The sequence below is a fragment of the Carya illinoinensis genome, chromosome 7, assembly GCF_018687715.1.
Source record: "Carya illinoinensis cultivar Pawnee chromosome 7, C.illinoinensisPawnee_v1, whole genome shotgun sequence".
Lineage (NCBI taxonomy): Eukaryota > Viridiplantae > Streptophyta > Magnoliopsida > Fagales > Juglandaceae > Carya > Carya illinoinensis.
In genome coordinates, this window is record NC_056758.1 from 8,389,969 (window position 1) to 8,410,823 (window position 20,855).

At 35.1% G+C, this 20,855-nt stretch overlaps 1 protein-coding gene across 1 annotated transcript; it reads left to right on the plus strand.

Moving 5' to 3' along the window:
- On the plus strand, positions 1-9,806 carry LOC122316043. Its single transcript, XM_043132501.1, has 13 exons — positions 1-279; positions 448-606; positions 1,059-1,307; positions 1,396-1,515; positions 2,422-2,502; positions 3,172-3,267; positions 3,555-3,650; positions 3,874-3,927; positions 4,008-4,211; positions 7,559-7,684; positions 8,033-8,098; positions 8,437-8,736; positions 9,132-9,806. The coding sequence occupies exons 1-13, from the start codon at positions 217-219 to the stop codon at positions 9,606-9,608; spliced, it is 2,091 nt and encodes a 696-aa protein (XP_042988435.1). The 5' UTR covers positions 1-216; the 3' UTR covers positions 9,609-9,806.
- The last annotated feature ends 11,049 nt before the right edge of the window (positions 9,807-20,855 follow it).

Below are 20,855 nucleotides of genomic sequence, written 5' to 3' on the forward strand. Positions count from 1 at the left end.
CTATAATTTAGCATGACAAAGAGGTCGGTGTGTAATAACATAGGTCGGAAGAAAAGCAACGAAAGTCCTCGACCGGCTCGGCAGTTTCTGTCAATATTTATGGTACCAACCGAACCCAGCCCTGCGTCTCGATCTCTCTCTAGCAGCTGCTGGGCCTAAGACACTGCGAGAAATTGATCTTCCACCGCCTAAAGAAGAAGAAGAAGAAGATCGAAGATGAGGAAGCGAGACTTGGCCATTCTTATGCTCTCCGCTTTTGCTATATTCTTCTCTCTTCAGGTCCTTCACATTTCTCCATCACACTACTACTTCCCAACACCTCAATCACGAGCAGAACCATTTTCTATTTCTCATAAACCCCAAACCCTAACAATTTCAATTTCGTTCTTTCGTGGACATTGATATTTATGATTGAAATTCTTTTAATTTGATTTCTGGATTTTCCAGCACGAGGGCGATTTTTCATTCAGAGAGGCATGGATGCATCTATCCGATGAGTACCCTCTTAAATACGAAGCCGAGCGCCTCCCTCCGCCAATCGTAACCGACTTAAACGGTGACGGAAAGAAAGAAGTTCTCGTGGCCACCCACGACGCCAAAATTCAGGTGATTTTGAACTCTCTTACCGCTAGCTTTGATTTCAGCACCTTTAAAAGTTCAGGTGAGGAAATTTAGAGAAATTATTCTTCGGTTTTCTAGAGTATTTATTTCATTATCTATGAATCGAAATCAGCTTGCTAGAGTGTAATTAGGTGCCTCTTTGTATACTTCCTGTGTACATGGGCTTTGCCTAGTTGCATTCGATGAATAAAGTGTATTACTTATCAAAAAAATATATATCTATGAATCGAAATCTTTCTTCTTATTCTAGAATGCTGTTGGTGCCTCATGATGATCGCGATCTTTATATTAATCTTTTACTGGTAAAGTTTTTAATATTAAAGATAGCAATGATATTAATAGTAATTTTTAAGCTGTTTTATGGAATATTTATATGTCATGCTCTCCACTGTCATTGTTAGCTATTGGGATCTTGAATTATGTTGGATTTTTATAAGGTTTTGGAGCCACACTCCAGGCGTGTGGATGAAGGGTTCAGTGATGCGCGTGTGCTCGCAGAGGTGAGCTTGTTGCCTGACAAAATCAGGATTTCTTCTGGGAGGCGTCCTGTAGCAATGGCTGCAGGCCTTGTTGATCGAGGTAAACCCGAACAGAAGCCGAAGCAGGTCCTGGTTGTTGTTACTTCAGGTTGGTCCGTAATGTGCTTCGATCACAACCTCAAAAAGCTGTGGGAAAACAATTTGCAGGTTTGTGGTACTGTTTTAATTCAATTATTTGTAAGGATCAACCACTAATGGTCTCTTGTCAGTATTGATTCTTGTTACTTATTGGCAGGAAGATTTCCCGCATAATGCTCATCATAGGGAGATTGCAATCTTGATAAGCAATTACACCATTAAGCATGGGGATGCTGGATTAGTGATTGTTGGTGGGAGAATGGAAATGCAACCTCATGTATGTTTTGTTTAGTTATTTATTTATTTGTTTTTAGAGGATGTAGTATGCATGGTATTACACTTTTGTTGACTTGCTGAGAAATTAGTAGATCAAGAGTTATAAAATTCTCTTTCCACACTTTATTATGAGCCACGTGTAATATTCTTTGAGGATTAAAAAAATTGCAGTCAATCTGGTGAACCTTCCACTTATCAGTTTGATTAAGGAACAAGAAATGTGAACAGAAGAGTTAAGAAGCGACAAATACATGCATGGCCTCATCAATATGCCTGCTGAGAAGATTGTGTCCTAGTTTGCAAGGGCAATTTTTTTCTCTTTCTCAAAAGAATCATTAAAAGATATGATTGGCATCTACTGTATTTTTTAACTTATACATCATGAAATTTGAGGAAGTTTTTTATCAAAATTTTAAAAAAGAAACTTATCAAAAAGAAATTGAGGAAATTGTACTGTTGGGAGTTGAACACTAGTGCTGCTTCACCTGATTGGTCTTATTTATTCGTGGAGATGGATATAACTTTTTCGGTTTTGGCAAACGTCAGGCTGTTGGGCTGTTTTTTTTTTTTTTTGTTTTTATTGGCACTGGGTGTCAGCATATCCCCAAGCCTGAGGCCTTTACCACTTGAGCCAACCCCTAGGGGTTGTTGGGACACGGTTGCTAAATTTGATTGCCTATTACTCTTCTGATTTGTGCATGCTAATGAGATTGTAGATTGTTGTCCCTTTAGTCCTTGTTTTGAGAACTCATCTCTTCCTGAAAATGAAAGCCAAATATACTCTTACCTATTAATTTCTTTCCTTATCAGTGCACTTGCAAATATGGATGCTCTGTGATGTGCAAAATTGTAGACTCAATATATTTCCTTATCGGTGTGCTTGCAACTATCTTTCATACCCTTTCAGATTGCCATGGATCCTTTTGAAGAAATTGGGATGCCTGAAAAAAATGCTGAGCAACATAGAAGAAGTGCCAGTGAAAAAGAGGTATTGACATTTTTCTCACCAAGGAATTTGTATGACATCGTTTTGACAAGAGCAATTCACAAGTCCCCTCACGGCCATTCTAATTCTAGCCCTCACTAGTTCAATCCTTCAACAAAAGCATCATCAAACCATCATATCAAAATTAAAATGCATTGGAGCTTTATGGTTTTCCAATATCAAAGGCCAATTTGGGATTGCTGTGGGTAATAGAGTTTTGAATTGTAGAGCTTTTATCAATAGAGTTTGATTAAAAAGTTTTACTATTAAAAAGCTATTTATTGTTAGGTAAACATGTGTCTAAAGTGTTTTTAAAATTGTTAGAGGTTTTCAGCATCTCGCCTTATCTTTTCAGGGAAGATGTACAATGCATCTCTCTAAACTTCACAATTCCATCCAAACTACACAATGAAATCAACTTCAATGCATAATACCCTTCCTCCATACATATACTACTTCTCCCTGCCAACATACATGTAACTTCAATTCAATTCCTACAATGAAAGCCATGCTTTCTTCGAATTTCAGTTTACTCAGTTGAGTGTACTACTTTTTTTTTTTTTTTAATGTACAATTCATTTGACACGACCTAATAGGTGTATGTGAAATTTTTTCTTCTGTTTTGGTAGTAAAGGCTTGATATCAATTCCGTGTTTTGTTTGTCCTGCATAGGCTTCTGATAACCTGGGAGCTGTTGATTTACGCAATTTTGTATTTTTCGCATTTGCTGGTCGATCTGGTGAAAACCGATGGAGTAGTAAGAATGAGGTGATCAATTTTTATTGTTTATTGTATGTTATTTCTCAGCATCCAACACATTATCATATCTCAAACTCTGATTCAATAGCTCTTCCTTGAGAGATTGTTACTCCAATCACATCTCTTTGATTTTATTCACTTCAAATTTTGTTTCATTCACATCTAAGTTGTAGCAAATTCTTGTAGGCTCATATTTTAGTGCTGTTGGTGCGGCTTGTTGGCATCAAGTTGATTATTAATACTTCCATCAGCTTATTTGCTCATCCAACTACTTATTTCATCTTTTTGTGGTTTAGAGTACTGAAGAACGTTCTTCCGATGCATCACAGTTAATTCCGCAGCATAACTATAAGCTTGATGTTCATACTCTGAATAATCATCATCCTGGAGAGGTATCTTTTAAGCTTGGTTTGTTACTGTCAATATGTTTCATAATACCAGTCATTACCTACTTATAAATGTCCAGCTCCTCACTCTGGTCACCATTCTATTTGATACCAGTTGGATGGTTTCTGGATGGTTTCTTTTGGTGTTTCCCACATCATGTGGGATTTATTGTTGGATGGTTTAATTCATTTAGAGAAGTACATTGTTCCTAATTTCTTCATGTGATAGTTTGAGTGTAGGGAATTCCGAGAGTCTATTCTTGGAGTAATGCCACATCACTGGGTAAGTATGTAAGAAAAAATAGATGTATTCATTCTTAAATAGTTGGAAGTGATGACAGCATTGATATTATTTCTATTCAGGATAGGAGAGAAGATACTGTGTTGAAGCTGGCACACTTCAGGCGGCACAAAAGGAAAACTTTGAAGAAAACATCTGGAAAGACCACAAACTACCCTTTTCACAAGCCTGAGGAAAACCATCCTCCAGGGAAAGACACAAGAAAAAAAATTTCAAACCTGATTGGAAAGGCTGCAGATTATGCTAGTTCAGCAAAGTCTAAGAAGGTTAAATTCACTATTCATATCTGTATGCATTTCATTAAACATATTTTACAGGTTCACTCATTCACTTATTTTGTTGGTTAGCAAACCCCATCAACAGAATATGCTGGAGTTGTTAACTTGGTTCATTGTAGAAATACATATGACCAGTAATAGCATCTTCCTTAGATTCTTTTCAATAGGCATCTAACATTGCTCCTTTGCCAATGAGCTGTAACTCAAGTGGCACCTCCTGCCCCCACAAGAAACGGGTAGATATTGAGGTCGTGGATTCGAGACACATCACGTTTTTGTTCACTTACTGATAAGACAAAAGTATTTGTGATTCGCTATCCTTGTTAGATTTTTGATTTGTTGATAATGATCATTATTGTCATCCAAAAGCTTTCTACCCCCTTTCCAGGTGAAACTGTCTCACCTAAAATATCATGGTCCATCATCAGGGGTGAATAGAAGCATGGCTCCTGCAGGGAGTTATCTCCTGACCTGACTCATCTCATTCATTATTTGATTCCATACCAGTAACTTGTGCACTATATAGTATTCTATGTTTACTAAACCATACTGTCTTGGCTTTGAAAGTTGCTCCCAACGGAAGACCAAGATACCTCAATGGCAGCGAAGAGACCACACATCCCAATATGTTGGCGATTCCACTAATGTTTCTCCCCCCCCCCCCCCCCCCCCCCCCCCCCCCCCCCCCAACACCGAGACCTTCTCCGTTTTAGCAAGGTTTATCTTTAATCTAGATACCGCTTCAAAACATAGTAAGATGGCCTTCAAGTATTGAATATGTCCTGCCTTATCCCCACAAAACAGCAGTGTATCATCTGCAAACAAGAGATGAGAAATAGTGGTGGAGCCATGGTTTGCAAGCCCCGCTGAAAATCCTGAAAAAAAGCCCCCTCTACAGCAGCCGATATCATTCTACTAAGAGTCTCCATCACCAAAATAAATAAGAGTGGTGATAGTGGATCACCTTGTTGTAGCCCCTGCAAACCATTAAAGAAACCCATAGGATCACCATTTACCAAAACCGAGAAACGGGCCGTTGACACACAATGCATGATCCACCCCTGCCATCTTTTCCCAAAGCCACATTTTCTCAACAAATAAAACAGAAAGTTCCAGTTGACATGGTCATAGGCCTTCTCCATATCCAGTTTACATAAAATACCCGGTACTCCCGACTTAACTGTGGTGCCCAAGCATTCATTAGCTATTAGAACTGAATCCAATATCTGTCTATTTCTCACAAATGCATTTTGGGACTTAGAAATAATTTTATACATAACTGTGCTCATCCAATTGGCAAGAACCTTGGCAATTATCTTGTACATACTGCCCACTAGGCTAATAGGCCTGAAATCTTGTGCCTCTATTGCACCCACCTTTTTAGGGACAAGTGCAATAAAAGTAGCATTTAAAGCCAAGACAGTATGGTAGAGAAATTAGAGCGCAAGTTGGCCGAGTGGAAAAGGTTATACTTATCGAAAGGAGGGCGGATCACACTTATAAAGAGCACTCTATCTAACCTTCCCACATACTTGTTGTCGTTATTCCCCCTTCCAACAAGCATTGCATCTAGGATAGAGAAACTCCAACGTGATTTTTTGTGGAGTGGTCTAGGTGATGAGTTTAAATTTCATTTAGTTGGTTGGGATAGAGTGTGTAGCCCTTTGAGAGATGGTGGGTTGGGGGTCTGTAATGTTAGGCTCTTTAATAAGGCTCTGTTAGGAAAATGGTTGTGGATGTATAATCATGAGAGGGAAGCCTTATGGAAAGAGGTGATTGATGCGAAGTATGGGAGTGCAAAGGGGGGTTGGTGCTCTAATGAGGGGAGAGGGGCTTATGGGGTCGGGTTGTGGAAGTATATAAGGCAAGGGTGGGGGGAGTATTCAAGTAACACTAGGCTGTGTTTGGGGGAAGGCAGCAGAATTAGCTTTTGGGTTGATGTGTGGGTGGGAGATATGGCTCTTAAGGATGCTTATCCTAATATTTTCAGAATTTCACTAGTTAAGGAAGTTATGGTGGCTGATGGGAGGACAATTAGTCATGGTTCTCAGGTATGGAATATCAATCTCACTAGAGAAGTTCAAGATTGGGAAGTGAGTGTGCTGGGGGAGTTCTTCAACCTACTGTAAAACAGCTCCATTGGGGTTCCAGCTGAAGACAAGATGGAATGGAGACCTTCTAAGAATAGGAAATTCTCGGTACACTCTTTCTATGACACACTTTCAGCTCAAACTAGGCCCAAGTTTCCGTGGAAGAACATATGGAGGAGTAAAGCACCTCCCAAGGCTGCGTTCTTTGTTTGGACAGCAGCCCTAGGGAAGATCCTCACCATTGATAATCTAAGAAGGCGGGGACTTATAATGATGGACTGGTGTTGTTTGTGCAGAAATAGTGGGGAAATGGTAGACCACTTACATTGTGATTTCGCAAGGGAAATATGGAATTACTTTTTCAGCAGCATGGGACTAACTTGGGTAATGCCGGGAAGGGTGGTGGAACTACTAGCTAGCTGGAGAGGGATCACAGGGACATCACAGATTGCAGCAGTGTGAAAGATGGTTCCTATTTATTTTCTGGTGTATTTGGAGAGAAAGAAATAATAGATCTTTTGAGGATCAGGAATGATCCTCGGAGGAATTTAGGAGATTTTTTTGGAAGACTTTATTTATGTGGGCCATTGCTCTAGAGTTAAATGGTCTCAGCTTCCAAGACTTTCTTGTAACAGTCTCTAGTCCTTAATTTAGTGTACTCACATGTATACCTCTGGTGCACTTGGGCTATGCCTATTTTTATCAATACAATTACTTGTTACTTATCAAAAAACAAAACAAAAAAATGTTCTTATAGTGCATGCATGAAATAAACACTGCCGAAAAAAAATGAGATGATTATACGTATCTATATATTTCATGTAGAATGATGAAAAGTTCTATTTCTTTAGTTTTACATTCCTTGCACTTATTTTTTTATCTTATTATATTTCTAAATTTTAGAAAATTTTGTATTTATTATTTTATTTTTATGTTAATATTATATACTTACATATACTCAGTTATGTACAATTAATAGTCAACTATGTAAACATCTTTCTCGATATGCATGCTTTGACTATTAGAATGTTGAGGTGAACTGAGAGTTTCTCAACCATGTTCCCTCAATTGCTTTTGCTGCTTGCATCCCTTGAGATGTTGTGCTACATTTTTGTGAAAGTAGTGATCACTAATTTTCCTCTGGGAAGTTTAATTTCTAACTTTATGTCTTGCCTATCAGAACTACAGAAGAGATTTCTATTTTATAAATTGCCTTGTTATAACCTGTTTTGCTTTTGGATGCAGACACCACCTTATATTCCTACCATAACAACCTACACAAAGATTTGGTGGGTTCCAAATGTTGTTGTGGCTCATCAGAAGGAAGGGATAATAGTTATTCATTTGGCATCAGGTCGCACCATGTGTAAGGTTATTAGCCTACCCATTCTATCAAGCTTTGTTCATTTAGAAAGTCAATGGATGGATTGAAAAATTTGTATTAATGACAGTTGCTAATGTGAAGTTTTTCAAGAGATATTAAACTTGCTACAGTAGTTGTAAATGCTGCAGTACAACACGGAAGCTATTCACATCTGGAAAGCCAAGGAACTTGTTTATTAAAGCAGCATATCTGGACAATATGCATATTTGTATTATATTTAACAAGCTGCAGTTAACAAGTGTTAACAAGCTGGTTTCATTGCACTTGAGCTATGTTGTATTTTTTGTTATTTTTACTTTAACATGCTTCATCATTGATAGTGATGATCTCTGCAGCTTCATCTTCAAGAAGGTGGCCTTCATGCTGATATCAATGGTGACGGAGTCCTAGACCATGTCCAGGTGCATATTTGTTTCTTTTCATTCTCTGGTCTAGTCACTATTTCAATAGGTTCTTCAAACCCTATGTATCTATGTATCTGATCCATGGTGGTTGTAGTCGTATCTTGTTCAAGTACCCCTTCTTTGAAGTACACATGTATTGTGGTATGCTTTGCCCTGTACCTTGGATGTGGTTAGCTTTCTCCCAAAATCGTGTTGTTGAATTCAGCCAAAGTACAAAGAGATGATGTCTATTTTGTTTAGTAACTGCGGTGATAATGAGAGATGCATAGAACCATTTATTACAAAATTTTGGCTGTATATTGGTCCAATAAATGCCAAATCTTTGCTGTCTTCAGGCTGTTGGAGGAAATGGTGCTGAGCAGACTGTTGTTAGTGGATCCATGGAAGTTTTGCGACCATGTTGGGCTGTTGCAACCTCTGGTGTACCAGCACGAGAGCAACTCTTCAATGCTTCAATCTGTCAGTATAGCCACTCGAACTTTTTCCAGCATGGAGATTTCTCCAGATACTATGGTCGAACACCAGATATTACTTCTTTAGAGGTGGCGACGCCTATTCTAATCCCAAGAAGTGATGGTCATAGGCATCGTAAGGGAAGCCATGGTGATGTTATCTTCTTGACAAATCGAGGGGAGGTATGCTATTAATTTTGATCCATTGCAATCTCTTATGGATGGATACCTTGACATTGGATTGAGGGGTTCTAGTTCAGGCAACAAACCAAAATAAGTTTTCTGTTTTTGCTCATTATCACAATGGGTGCAGAAATACAACCTCCAGGGCAGGGAGGTTGCACCTAAAATTTGATTGCATCTAAGAATTGTTAGCATAAAATTGGCGTAATTTCATTTGTGGAATCTTATGAATTATGCTCTACAAGGGAAATATGCTCATCATGATTATCAGAATGGGATAATAGCATACAGAGTGATATTTGAACACCTCTGATATGATCAACAGAAGGATTCTTATTGTATCCTGCATAACTGTTTTAACTGTATAGGAAGCTCAAATTTTATGTGCCTTTTAGGTAACTTCATACTCCCCCCTCTCGCATGAGCATGGTGCTGATTGGCAATGGCATCTCTCAACTGGTGCTACATGGTCAAATCTTCCATCCCCATCTGGTATGATGGAAGCTACTATGGTAGTCCCCACACTGAAGGCATTTCCCTTGCGCATGCATGACAATCAAGAAGTGATCCTAGCAGCAGGAGATCAAGAAGCTGTGGTGATATCTCCAGGAGGAAGTCCATTAACATCAATTGATCTTCCCGGGGCACCAACGCATGCCCTAATCTGTGAGGACTTTTCAAATGATGGACTCATTGACATTATTCTTGTGACTTCGAGTGGGGTGTATGGCTTTGTCCAAACAAGGCAGCCAGGTGCCCTGTTCTTCAGCACACTGGTAGGTTGCCTTATTCTTGTGATGGGAGTCATATTTGTCACCCAACACTTGAATTGCATGAAGGGGAAACCTCGTGCTTCATCTGGTTCGCGTTGACTGAATGAAATTTGCCAGCGTTGATTAAAGAAAGCTAGATCTTTCACTTTGGGAATTGAGTTTTCATGTAGTGAAGAATCTCAATCCCCTAGAAAATTTTGGGTTTTTAAAAATGTACTATTTCCCTTTGTATCACCCATTGCCTCGCTCCAAATATAATTAATGAATATCTTCCATGGATCGTAGACTTAACTACAATACGTTTACTTGCTGTGATTATTGGTATTGGATGTCTGTGCGTCTGTGTCTGTGCGTTGTGTCAGAACGTAGCATGTTTTGTCTTCCTCTGTCAGGGTAAGCAATTAAGCTCTGGAACCCGCTTGATTCGATTTGCAGTGCTTCAGTACTGTAGGATCTTCTTTTAGAATATAGGCAAGGAAAATGTCAGTTTCTCCTGGCTCTCTCTCTTAAATTTATGGAAAATGGTAGACCATTAGTGTATTTTATTTATTTAAAATGTTTAAAAATTATCAATACTAATTTGTGTGTGTTTTTTTTAGATGTTTAAAAAATGTTAAAATTTTGTTTAAAAAAAAGAAAGAAAAAAAAAAGCTGATTGTAATAGCCGCACTACCAGTTTTTACCCATGTATTACTGAATAGTGGGCTAGTAATATGTATTTTTGTTACTATTAATGTTAAATATAATCTTATGGTGTATCAGCTATGAACTCTTTTCTTTTTTTTTTTTTAAATAATATTTACAGTTTTAAAATATATAAATCTAATATATTTTTATAAAAGAAATAATAAATATAAAATTTATATCATAAAATTAATAATTATTAAAGAGTTATGGAGAAGAGAGACGCGAAACTCGATACTCATTTTATGACATTAAAAAGTAGTGATTATATAAACAATTTTAATGCTATTTAATAAACGGGTCTGTGTCAACAGTAGATTTTTCATGTGAGCAATATGATATATTTTGCGCTTAATAGGTAGGCTTTTCTTTCCGGATGGCATGTCATATTAATACCCTGCTGTGTGTCTCAGATGATTGCGTTATGAACTTCTGACACCTTTTTTGTGTATTAAAAGAGGTGGCAATCTTGTTATCTATTTATTGATAAAATCAGGAGTAACCTTCGTTCGATAAAATCGGGATTAACATGCATTCAGGCTCTTAACGACAGCATAAATTTCAAAACAAATATATATTAGAGAGAGATATAGAGAGATATATATTCTTTGTTAATAATATGGGGGCTGCAACGTTTACTGTTGGGAGCTCCAATTAGACTTTTTATTTTTTATTTTTATTTTTTACATCATGTTTTTTATATTTTTAAACATTTTTAAAAATATAAAATAATTAGAATATTATTAAATAATATTTTCTTAATTATTAAATGTTGAACTCAAGGTTTCAAGTTTCATGTGATTATAAATCTACACATGGATTTTGATGATAACAAATGAATTCAAAGAATAAAGAAGTCTCAAACTCAAGTTGTCTACACAATAGAGTCAAGCACATCAAGGAAACAAGCATGAGCAAGAAGGGAACAAGTTCACATTAAAATTATAGAGTAATGTTGTAAATCTCTTCAAAATTCGAAATTAGGATTAATGCTCAAAATTAATATTTTATCATAAAGCATTAAAATACATTTTCCACATGTGCATGAATATTTTTGAAAATTAAATTTGAAAATTTTGAAAGATGATTGATTGTCATCTTTTGCATGTGCATGCCTTGATTAAAGGGTTGAACTTTGAAAATATTAAAGATGATTGATTGTCATCTTTCACATGTGCATGTTTTATTTGAATATTTTCAAAAGTAATTGATGTTTTTTTAGATTTATACAAAAAGTAAAAGATTAGGTTTGAATTTTTTGAAAATGAAAGTGTGCTCATTTTGTCATATGCCAAAAGTAAAAGATTAGCTTTGATTTTTTTGAAAAAGTGAATGATGTTATCTTTGACAATTGAAAAAAAAGAACCTTTTATTTGAATTCTTTGAAAAAGTGAATGATGTTGTCTTTGACATGTGAATCTTTTTAAATTTGAATATGAAGTCTCATATGCCTATAAATAGATCAATTGAGAGTTTCACATTCACAACACCAAGAGCATACAACATTCATTCAAAGCTTTCATTCTCTCTTCTCTAAGCATTGAGCCTTAATCCTTATTCATTTTGAGAGATATAGTTTGCGCTGTATTGTTCTTATTTCACTCATTGAGGAGTGTTTTCTGATAACCTACCCACTATCAGCTCTTGTATCAGAAAAAGGGTGTGTATAACCCTTGTGTGTGTAGAAAGTATTCTACACAGGGAATAGTTGAATCACCACGTGTAAGGTGATTGCAAGTGTAGAGGGTGTTCTACACGGATCCTTTGTAGCGGTATTGTTCAAAGGTGTAATAGGTTTCTATCTCCACCTGAAGGAGGTTGAATAGTGAATTTGGGAATCCTCAATGGGTAGCTTGAGGCGAGGACGTAGGCATTGGGGCCGAACCTCGTTAACATACTGAGTTTGTTTCTCTCTTACCCTTACTCTTTATATTTATTGTTATTTCATATTTTGTTTATATTTTATATTATATATTTGATTTATAATTGTTATTTTTTTTATACAACTCAATTCACCCCCCCTCTTGTGTTAGTCATCTGGGCAACAATTGGTATCAGAGCTAGTTGACCTGTACTATTCATACAGGCAGATCACTCATGGGAACTCTCGCTTGTGACTGTGTCACCGAAGCAAGACTCTCCGACCATGGGTGACGGTGCACCGGTAGAGACGGTGGTCGGCTAGTCTGGTAGGTACAATTGTTAGGTGACATAGGTGGGGCCTATGATCAGTAACAATTAGTATCAGAGCTAAGAGCTCTATTATAAGATTAACTATCTTTTGAGTTAAGATCTTATGGCTAACATTGCAGCTTCATTTGGTGAAGGTCAATCTAGCAGTCGGCCTCCACTCTTTTGTAGAGATAATTACTCATTATGGAAAGTTAGAATGAGAATATTTCTTCAAGCTCAAGGTAGAGAAATCTGGAAATGTATTGTAAATGGACCTTATATTCCAACAAAAGTGGTTGATGGAGTAAAGGTCAAAAAGGAAGAAAAAGAGTTTGATCGTGAAGACGATAGACTTTATACTTTAAATTTAACTGCTATGAATTTATTATATAATGCTCTTAATGGAAATGAGTTTAATAGAATAATGAATTGCGCTACGGCAAAGGAAATTTGGGATAACTTGGAAGTAACTTATGAAGGAACTTCGCAAGTAAAGAAATCAAAAATTTATATTCTTACTCATGAATATGAAATGTTTAAGATGAATAATGATGAATCTATTTCTAGTATGCACACTCGTTTTACTAACATCATAAACAGCTTGACAGCTCTTGGCAAAGTTTATTCCAAGGTGGAGATAGTAAGAAAAATTCTCAACTCTTTATCAAAACGTTGGGAATCAAAAGTTACAGCGATTCTTGAAGCTAGAGACCTCAAGAAGCTCGAAGTCAATGAACTCATCGGGTCACTTATCACCCATGAGTACACATTGAAAAGAGGAGAAGAAGAAGGAAAGCCAAAGAAGAGCTTAGCACTTAAAGCTGTTCCTCATGAAAGTGAAAGTGATGAAGATGAGGAAAATGTCGATAAAGATGAAGAAGTTGCGATGATAACAAGAAGAATTCAGAGGTTCTTGAAGAAAAATAGAACTCCTCTGAGGAAATCTTTCAAAAAGTTTTCCAAGAAAGATTCAGGTAAAAACGACACTTTAATTTGTTATAAATGCAATAAACCTGGTCATATCAAGCCAGATTGTCCTCTGCTAAAGAAAGATCGAAACAAGGGCAAGAAAGCAATGAAAGCTACATGGGATGATGATTCAAGTAGCTCAGATAGTAAAGCAAGCAATGAAGAATCAGCAAATCTTTGTCTTATGGCTAAAGATGACATTGAGGTAACAAATCTTGATAATATTGAAAATCCTTCATATGAAGAATTGCAAAATGTTTTAGAAGAGATTTATGAGGAATTTAAAAAATTGGGTATCAAGTATACTGCTTTGAAAAAGAAAAATTCTTCTTTAACAAACGAAATTGAAATTTTAAGAAAAGAAAGTATCATTTTGAAAGATGAAAATCTTGAATTGAATAAGAAGAAAACCGATTTAGAAAATATTGTTGAAAACTTTACGAATGGAAAAAGAAATTTTGAAAAACTTCTTGGTAGTCAAATATGTGTTTTTGACAAGGCAGGTTTGGGATATATGCCAAAACAAAAATACAAACCTTATAAAAATTTCTTTGATAATCATTCTACCTCAAAGACTAATATTCAAAATTCTTTTCATAAAAATAATTTTGTCAAAAAAGGATATTATTATAATCATTCAAGTTTTTCATATATGTCACATGCTATTTGTAATTTTTGTAATAGAAATGGTCATAATTATCATACTTGTCCTATTAGAAGAAATCATACAATGACTATTAGGGCCATATGGGTACCTAAAAATCTTGTTTCTTCTAATACTAATAAATAAAGGACCCAAAGAACTTGGGTACCAAGAAAAATCATTTTAATTGTTTTTATAGGTATGCATGAAGTCATCCACAAGCAAAAATAAGTGGTTTTTAGATAGTGGATGTTCAAGACACATGACGGGAGACAAGACTAAGTTCTTTTATCTTAGATCTAAAGAAGAAGGACACGTGACATTTGGAGACAACTCGAAAGGGAAGATCGTGGGAATAGGTAAAATTGGTAATAAATCTTCTCTCATAATTGAAGATGTTCTACTTGTTGAAGGTTTAAAACATAATCTTTTGAGCATAAGTCAATTATGTGATAAAGGATTTACAGTTACTTTTAAAATGGATAAATGCATTATTTTGAATGATCATGATTGTAATATTTGTTTTATTGCTTTTAGAAACAATAATGTTTATACAATTGATTTTGAAGAAATTACCTCACAAAATGCTATTTGCCTGTCAGCTCAAAATGAAACTAGTTGGTTATGGCATAGAAGATTAGGTCATGCCAACATGGAACTTATTTCCAAACTTTCAAAAAATAATCTTGTGAGAGGTTTACCAAAAACATATTTTCTTAAAGACAAAATTTGTGATGCATGTCAATTTGGTAAACAAACAAAAACTTCTTTTAAAACTAAGAAACATATTTCCACTACTAGACCATTGCAACTGATACACATGGATCTTTTTGGACCAAATAGAGTTGCAAGTCTAGGAGGAAAATATTATGCATTTGTTATTGTTGATGATTTCTCTAGATATATTTGGGTCATCTTTCTTACTCATAAAGATGAGGCACATAATGCCTTTACCAAGTTATGCAAGAGAATTCAAAATGAAAAGGGCTATACTATTTCAAGTATCCGAAGTGATAGGGGAAAAGAGTTTGTTAATAAAAATATTGAAACATTTTGTGATGAAAACGGTTTTGTACATAATTTTTCTGCTCCTCGAACTCCTCAACAAAATGGGGTAGTAGAGAGGAAAAATATATCTCTTCAAGAAATGGCAAGAACAATGTTCAATGAGAATAACTTGCCTAGTTATTTTTGGGCCGAAGCGGTAAGTACTGCATGTTATGTTATAAATAGAGTTATGTTAAGGTCTAAGTTAGATAAAACCCCCTATGAGCTTTGGAATGAGAAAAAGCCCAACATTGGTTACTTTCATGTATTTGGATGCAAATGTTTTATTTTGAATGACAGAGATAATTTAGGCAAGTTTGATGCAAAATCTGATGAAGGTATCTTTCTCGGGTATTCTACTAATAGTAAAGCTTATAGAGTATTCAACAAAAAGACTTTGACTGTACAAGAATCTATGCATGTAGTATTTGATGAATCTAATTCTCCACTCTCCAAGAAATCTATTGATGAAGAAACAGAATGTATAAATAACACAGAAAGTCTCAATCTCAACAAAGAGAAAGCAATAGAGGAAGTTCAACATGGAGCCATCAGGAAAGATCATCAAAATTTAATACAAGATGCAACCAAACAGTGGAAATTTGTGAAAGATCATCCAGTGGAACAAATTTTGGGAGAACCTTCACAAGGTGTAAGTACTCGATCATCTCTTAGAAATATTTGTAATCATACTGCTTTTCTATCTCAAATTGAACCCAAAAATATTGATGACGCACTTCTTGATGAATCTTGGATTCTAGCTATGCAAGAAGAGTTGAATCAATTTGAAAGAAATGATGTTTGGACACTTGTTTCTAGACCCAAAAATCATACTATTATTGGAACAAAATGGGTTTTTAGAAACAAGAAAGATGAGTCTGGAGTCATTACTAGAAATAAGGCTCGACTTGTAGCCCAAGGTTTTAATCAAGAAGAAGGAATCGATTATGATGAGACATATGCACCTGTCGCAAGATTAGAAGCTATTCGAATGCTACTTGCATATGCTTGTTATAAAAATTTCAAACTTTCTCAAATGGATGTTAAAAGTGCTTTCTTAAATGGTTTTATAAATGAAGAGGTATATGTTGAGCAACCTCCAGGTTTTGAAAATCATATTTTCCCAAATCATGTTTTCAAACTCACAAAAGCACTATATGGACTTAAACAAGCTCCTAGAGCTTGGTACGAGAGACTCAGTGGTTTCTTGATTGAAAAAAATTTTTCAAGAGGAAAAATCGACACAACTTTTTTCATTAAATATGAAAATGATGATATTCTTTTGATTCAGATTTATGTTGATGATATAATATTCGGTGCTACTAATGAAAATATGTGTCAAGTTTTTGCTAAGACTATGCAGGAAGAATTTGAGATGAGCATGATGGGTGAACTTACATTCTTTCTCGGATTACAAATTAAGCAAGCAAAAAGTGGGACATTCATCAATCAATCAAAATATATTAAGGAATTACTGAAGAAGTTTGGGATGGAAAATGCTAAGGAAATTGGAACACCAATGAGCCCATCAACTAAACTTGATAAAGATGAATTCGGTAAGCCAGTTGACTCGAAGATATATCGAGGTATGATTGGTAGCTTATTATATTTAACAGCCAGTAGACCAGATATTATGTTTAGTGTGTGCTTATGTGCACATTTTCAATCATCTCCAAAAGAATCACATTTAATTGCAGTTAAGCGCATTCTTAGATATCTTAGTGGTACAATTAACCTAGGGTTATGGTACCCTAAGCACACATCTTTCGATCTAATCAGCTACACAGATGCAGATTATGCTGGCTGTAAAATAGATCGAAAAAGCACTAGTGGAGCATGCCATTTCTTAGGTCATGCATTAGTTTCCTGGTTTAGTAAAAAATAAAATTCTATTGCACTATCTACTGCTGAGGCAGAATATGTTGCTGCGGGTAGTTATTGTGCTCAAGCTCTCTACATGAAGCAACAACTTGAAGATTTTAAACTCAAGTATAATCACATTCCAATCAAATGTGATAATACAAGTGCTATAAATCTTTCAAAGAACCCAATACAACATTCTAGAACTAAGCATATTGAAATAAGGTATCATTTTCTTCGAGATCATGTGCAAAAAGGCGATATAATATTAGAGTTCACAAACACACACGATCAGTTAGCAGATATTTTCACAAAACCTTTACCAGAAGATAGATTATGTATGATCAGAAGAGAAATAGGTATGATGCATGTTATGAATATCTCTTAAAAGATAGACCAGAATCAATAAAAATAGAGATAGATTTTTTAAATACTTTTACATAAACTTGAGATTCTTAGCCTCATGTTTGAGACACTCATTCTCTTCATACAATATCATGTCATTCTTATTCATGGGAACCGGCAAGCGGAATGAAGAATCTAATAAAGATTTTAACTGTTTATTCTTCTGCCGAATGATTCATTCCCTTGTATGAGACTCTTGAACAATTCGTTGAAGTACAACAATTTGTTCTTTAAGCCTTTCAACTTCATGATTTTTGGCTTGTAGCCGCTGAGAAAAAGCAACAATAGAGGAAGAGTAGCGAGTCCCAAGACTCACCAAGTCATAAATAGCATCAGAATCTGACTTATTAGTCAGATTATTATTTTCTTGCTGCAACATGGCACAAATGGCAGCTGCAGAAAAGACAGGAGGTTGAGATGCAGAATGCCTCATGGATAGATCTAGAGAAATGTTAGAAGAATGAGCCATTGAGAAAAAAATAGAAGGCTTAAAACGAGAATGCTGAAGGAATGCAGATGAGTTATAGAGATGAGATGAAAACTTGATGCGGATTGGATGAACTTCAGGACTGATTTTATAGAGATAGCATAAAGAATAAGACAAACTATTTTCTCTCCAAATCTTATTTAATCAAAAGAAATAAAAGATATGCTGGACACACATTGTCAAAAGTTTTCTTACTAACCCAGCGAGATTAACAGTAGATTGTCCCTATTTTTCTAGTAAACGGTGAACCTCTGCTGTTATCTGCCGATGTTGACCTTGTATATGAACCCTTTCTCGTTCCAGCTCCTCTATTCGTGGTTGCAGATCATGAGCATACCAATCTGTAAATTTTTTCAGCTCTTGGTTTTCTTGCTTTAGCCTTTTATTCTCACTATCCTTATTAGCAAGCTTTTGTCGTAACTCAGATATTTGCATGTTAAGATGATCAATCTCACTCACCCTTGCCATTAACCTTCGAGACAAGATCGTAACAGAGGCAGCATATTGACTACTGAGCATTCTTGATTCTGCAATAATCTCAGAATCAGCCTTACTAGAAAAACGGTTCACTGCTCCTATCATGGTATTGACGGCCTCAGGAAAGAAGATTGATGATTGATGCGTCAAGGGTTCCTGATTCAAATCTGGAACATTAGTGGAAGAGAATTGCTCAGTCATTCTATCGTTGTGGAAAAACAGAACTCAGGTCAAGAAGCGATTATTTTTTTGGCATCCGATAGATGAAAATGATCCTTTTTTTTATAGAAACTCGGAGCCTTCAATCCCGTTTGTCAACAACATTAGGCGATTGTTTAAATCTTCAGCCGTATTAAATTCATAGAGTTAGGCCTCGAGGCTTTGCAGCACTTGTCGGGTCACGGACGGCTCCATTTTTCAACTATCTACAGTGACTATTAAATGCATCGTTTTCTTTAGTCTATTTATTTGCTGCCGATCCTTTTTAATGATGCCAAAAGGGGGAGAAGTTTTATACTAGAACATTAATATTGTTTAAATTGCTAAACTTGTTATATATGCTTGGAATTATATTTATACTTTTGCTTGAAAAACTAACGCATATTTTCAGGGGGAGCTTAAGTATTAATACAGGTTTCAAGTTCTATCAAATATTTGTCATCATAAAAAAGGGGGAGATTGTTGAACTCAAGGTTTCAAGTTTCATGTGATTATAAATCTACACATGGATTTTGATGATAACAAATGAATTCAAAGAATAAAGAAGTCTCAAACTCAAGTTGTCTACACAATGGAGTCAAGCACATCAAGGAAACAAGCATGAGCAAGAAGGGAACAAGTTCACATTAAAATTATAGAGTAATGTTGTAAATCTCTTCAAAATTTGAAATTAGGATTAATGCTCAAAATTAATATTTTATCATAAAGCATTAAAATACATTTTTCATATGTGCATGAATATTTTTGAAAATTAAATTTGAAAATTTTGAAAGATGATTGATTGTCATCTTTTGCATGTGCATACCTTGATTAAAGGGTTGAACTTTGAAAATATTAAAGATGATTGATTGTCATCTTTCACATGTGCATGTTTTATTTGAATATTTTCAAAAGTGATTGATGCTTTTTTAGACTTATACAAAAAGTAAAAGATTAGGTTTGAATTTTTTGAAAATGAAAGTGTGCTCATTTTGTCATATGCCAAAAGTAAAAGATTAGCTTTGATTTTTTTGAAAAAGTGAATGATGTTATCTTTGACAATTGAAAAAAAAGAACCTTTTATTTGAATTCTTTGAAAAAGTGAATGATGTTGTCTTTGACAATTGAAAAAGAAGAACCTTTTATTTGAATTTTTTGAAAAAGTGAATGATGTTGTCTTTGACATGTGAATCTTTTTAAATTTGAATATGAAGTCTCATATGCCTATAAATAGATCAATTGAGAGCTTCACATTCACAACACCAAGAGCATACAACATTCATTCAAAGCTTTCATTCTCTCTTCTCTAAGCATTGAGCCTTAATCCTTATTCATTTTGAGAGATATAGTTTGCGCTGTATTGTTCTTATTTCACTCATTGAGGAGTGTTTTCTGATAACCTACCCACTATCAGCTCTTGTATCAGAAAAAGGGTGTATATAACCCTTGTGTGTGTAGAAAGTATTTTACACGGGGAATAGTTGAATCACCACGTGTAAGGTGATTGCAAGTGTAGAGGGTGTTCTACACGGATCCTTTGTAGCTGTATTGTTTAAAAGTGTAATAGGTTTCTATCTCCACCTGAAGGAGGTTGAATAGTGAATTTGGAAATCTTCAAGGGGTAGCTTGAGGCGAGGACGTAGGCAGTGGAGCCGAACCTCGTTAACATACTGAGTTTGTTTCTCTCTTACTCTTACTCTTTATATTTATTGTTATTTCATATTTTGTTTATATTTTATATTATATATTTGATTTATAATTGTTATTTTTTTTATGCAATTCAATTCACATCTTCTCTTGTATTAGTCATTTAGATAACATTAAAAATAAGAAAAAAAATAAGGAGTGATAAGCTCCAGCGGATCCACCAGCAGGATCCCATTATTTTCCTAATAATATATATATATATATATTTAAAATAATTCTCCCAATAATATTGATGAGGGTGATAACTTTCTTTTAAATGTGTCACATCCAGATTTACGTTCAGCCTGAACTTGATGCGAAATATCTTTTAAGAAACTGTTGCTGCGATTGACCCAATCCAAATTTTAAATTTACATATACAATATATAATACATATTATTTTTATTATTTTCTCTTTACAAGCTGGTAGATACAAATATGATTATATGATTCAACTCTTCAAAATCGAGACCCACACATGGGTTCTCGAAAGGTATTCTCTCTCTTTTTTTTTTAATGACTAAAAAATATTTTTTAATAATATTATGAATTTAAAAATATATATATTTAAAAAAATACATGAAAAAATTACATAGGTGGGAGCCTATGTGTGGCTGTAAATGCCACTCCTAAGAAGCTAGACACATAAATAGAGTCATGACTTAATCAAATAATGTTAAAAACAATTATGAATTATGTAAGTGCGATATATTATTAT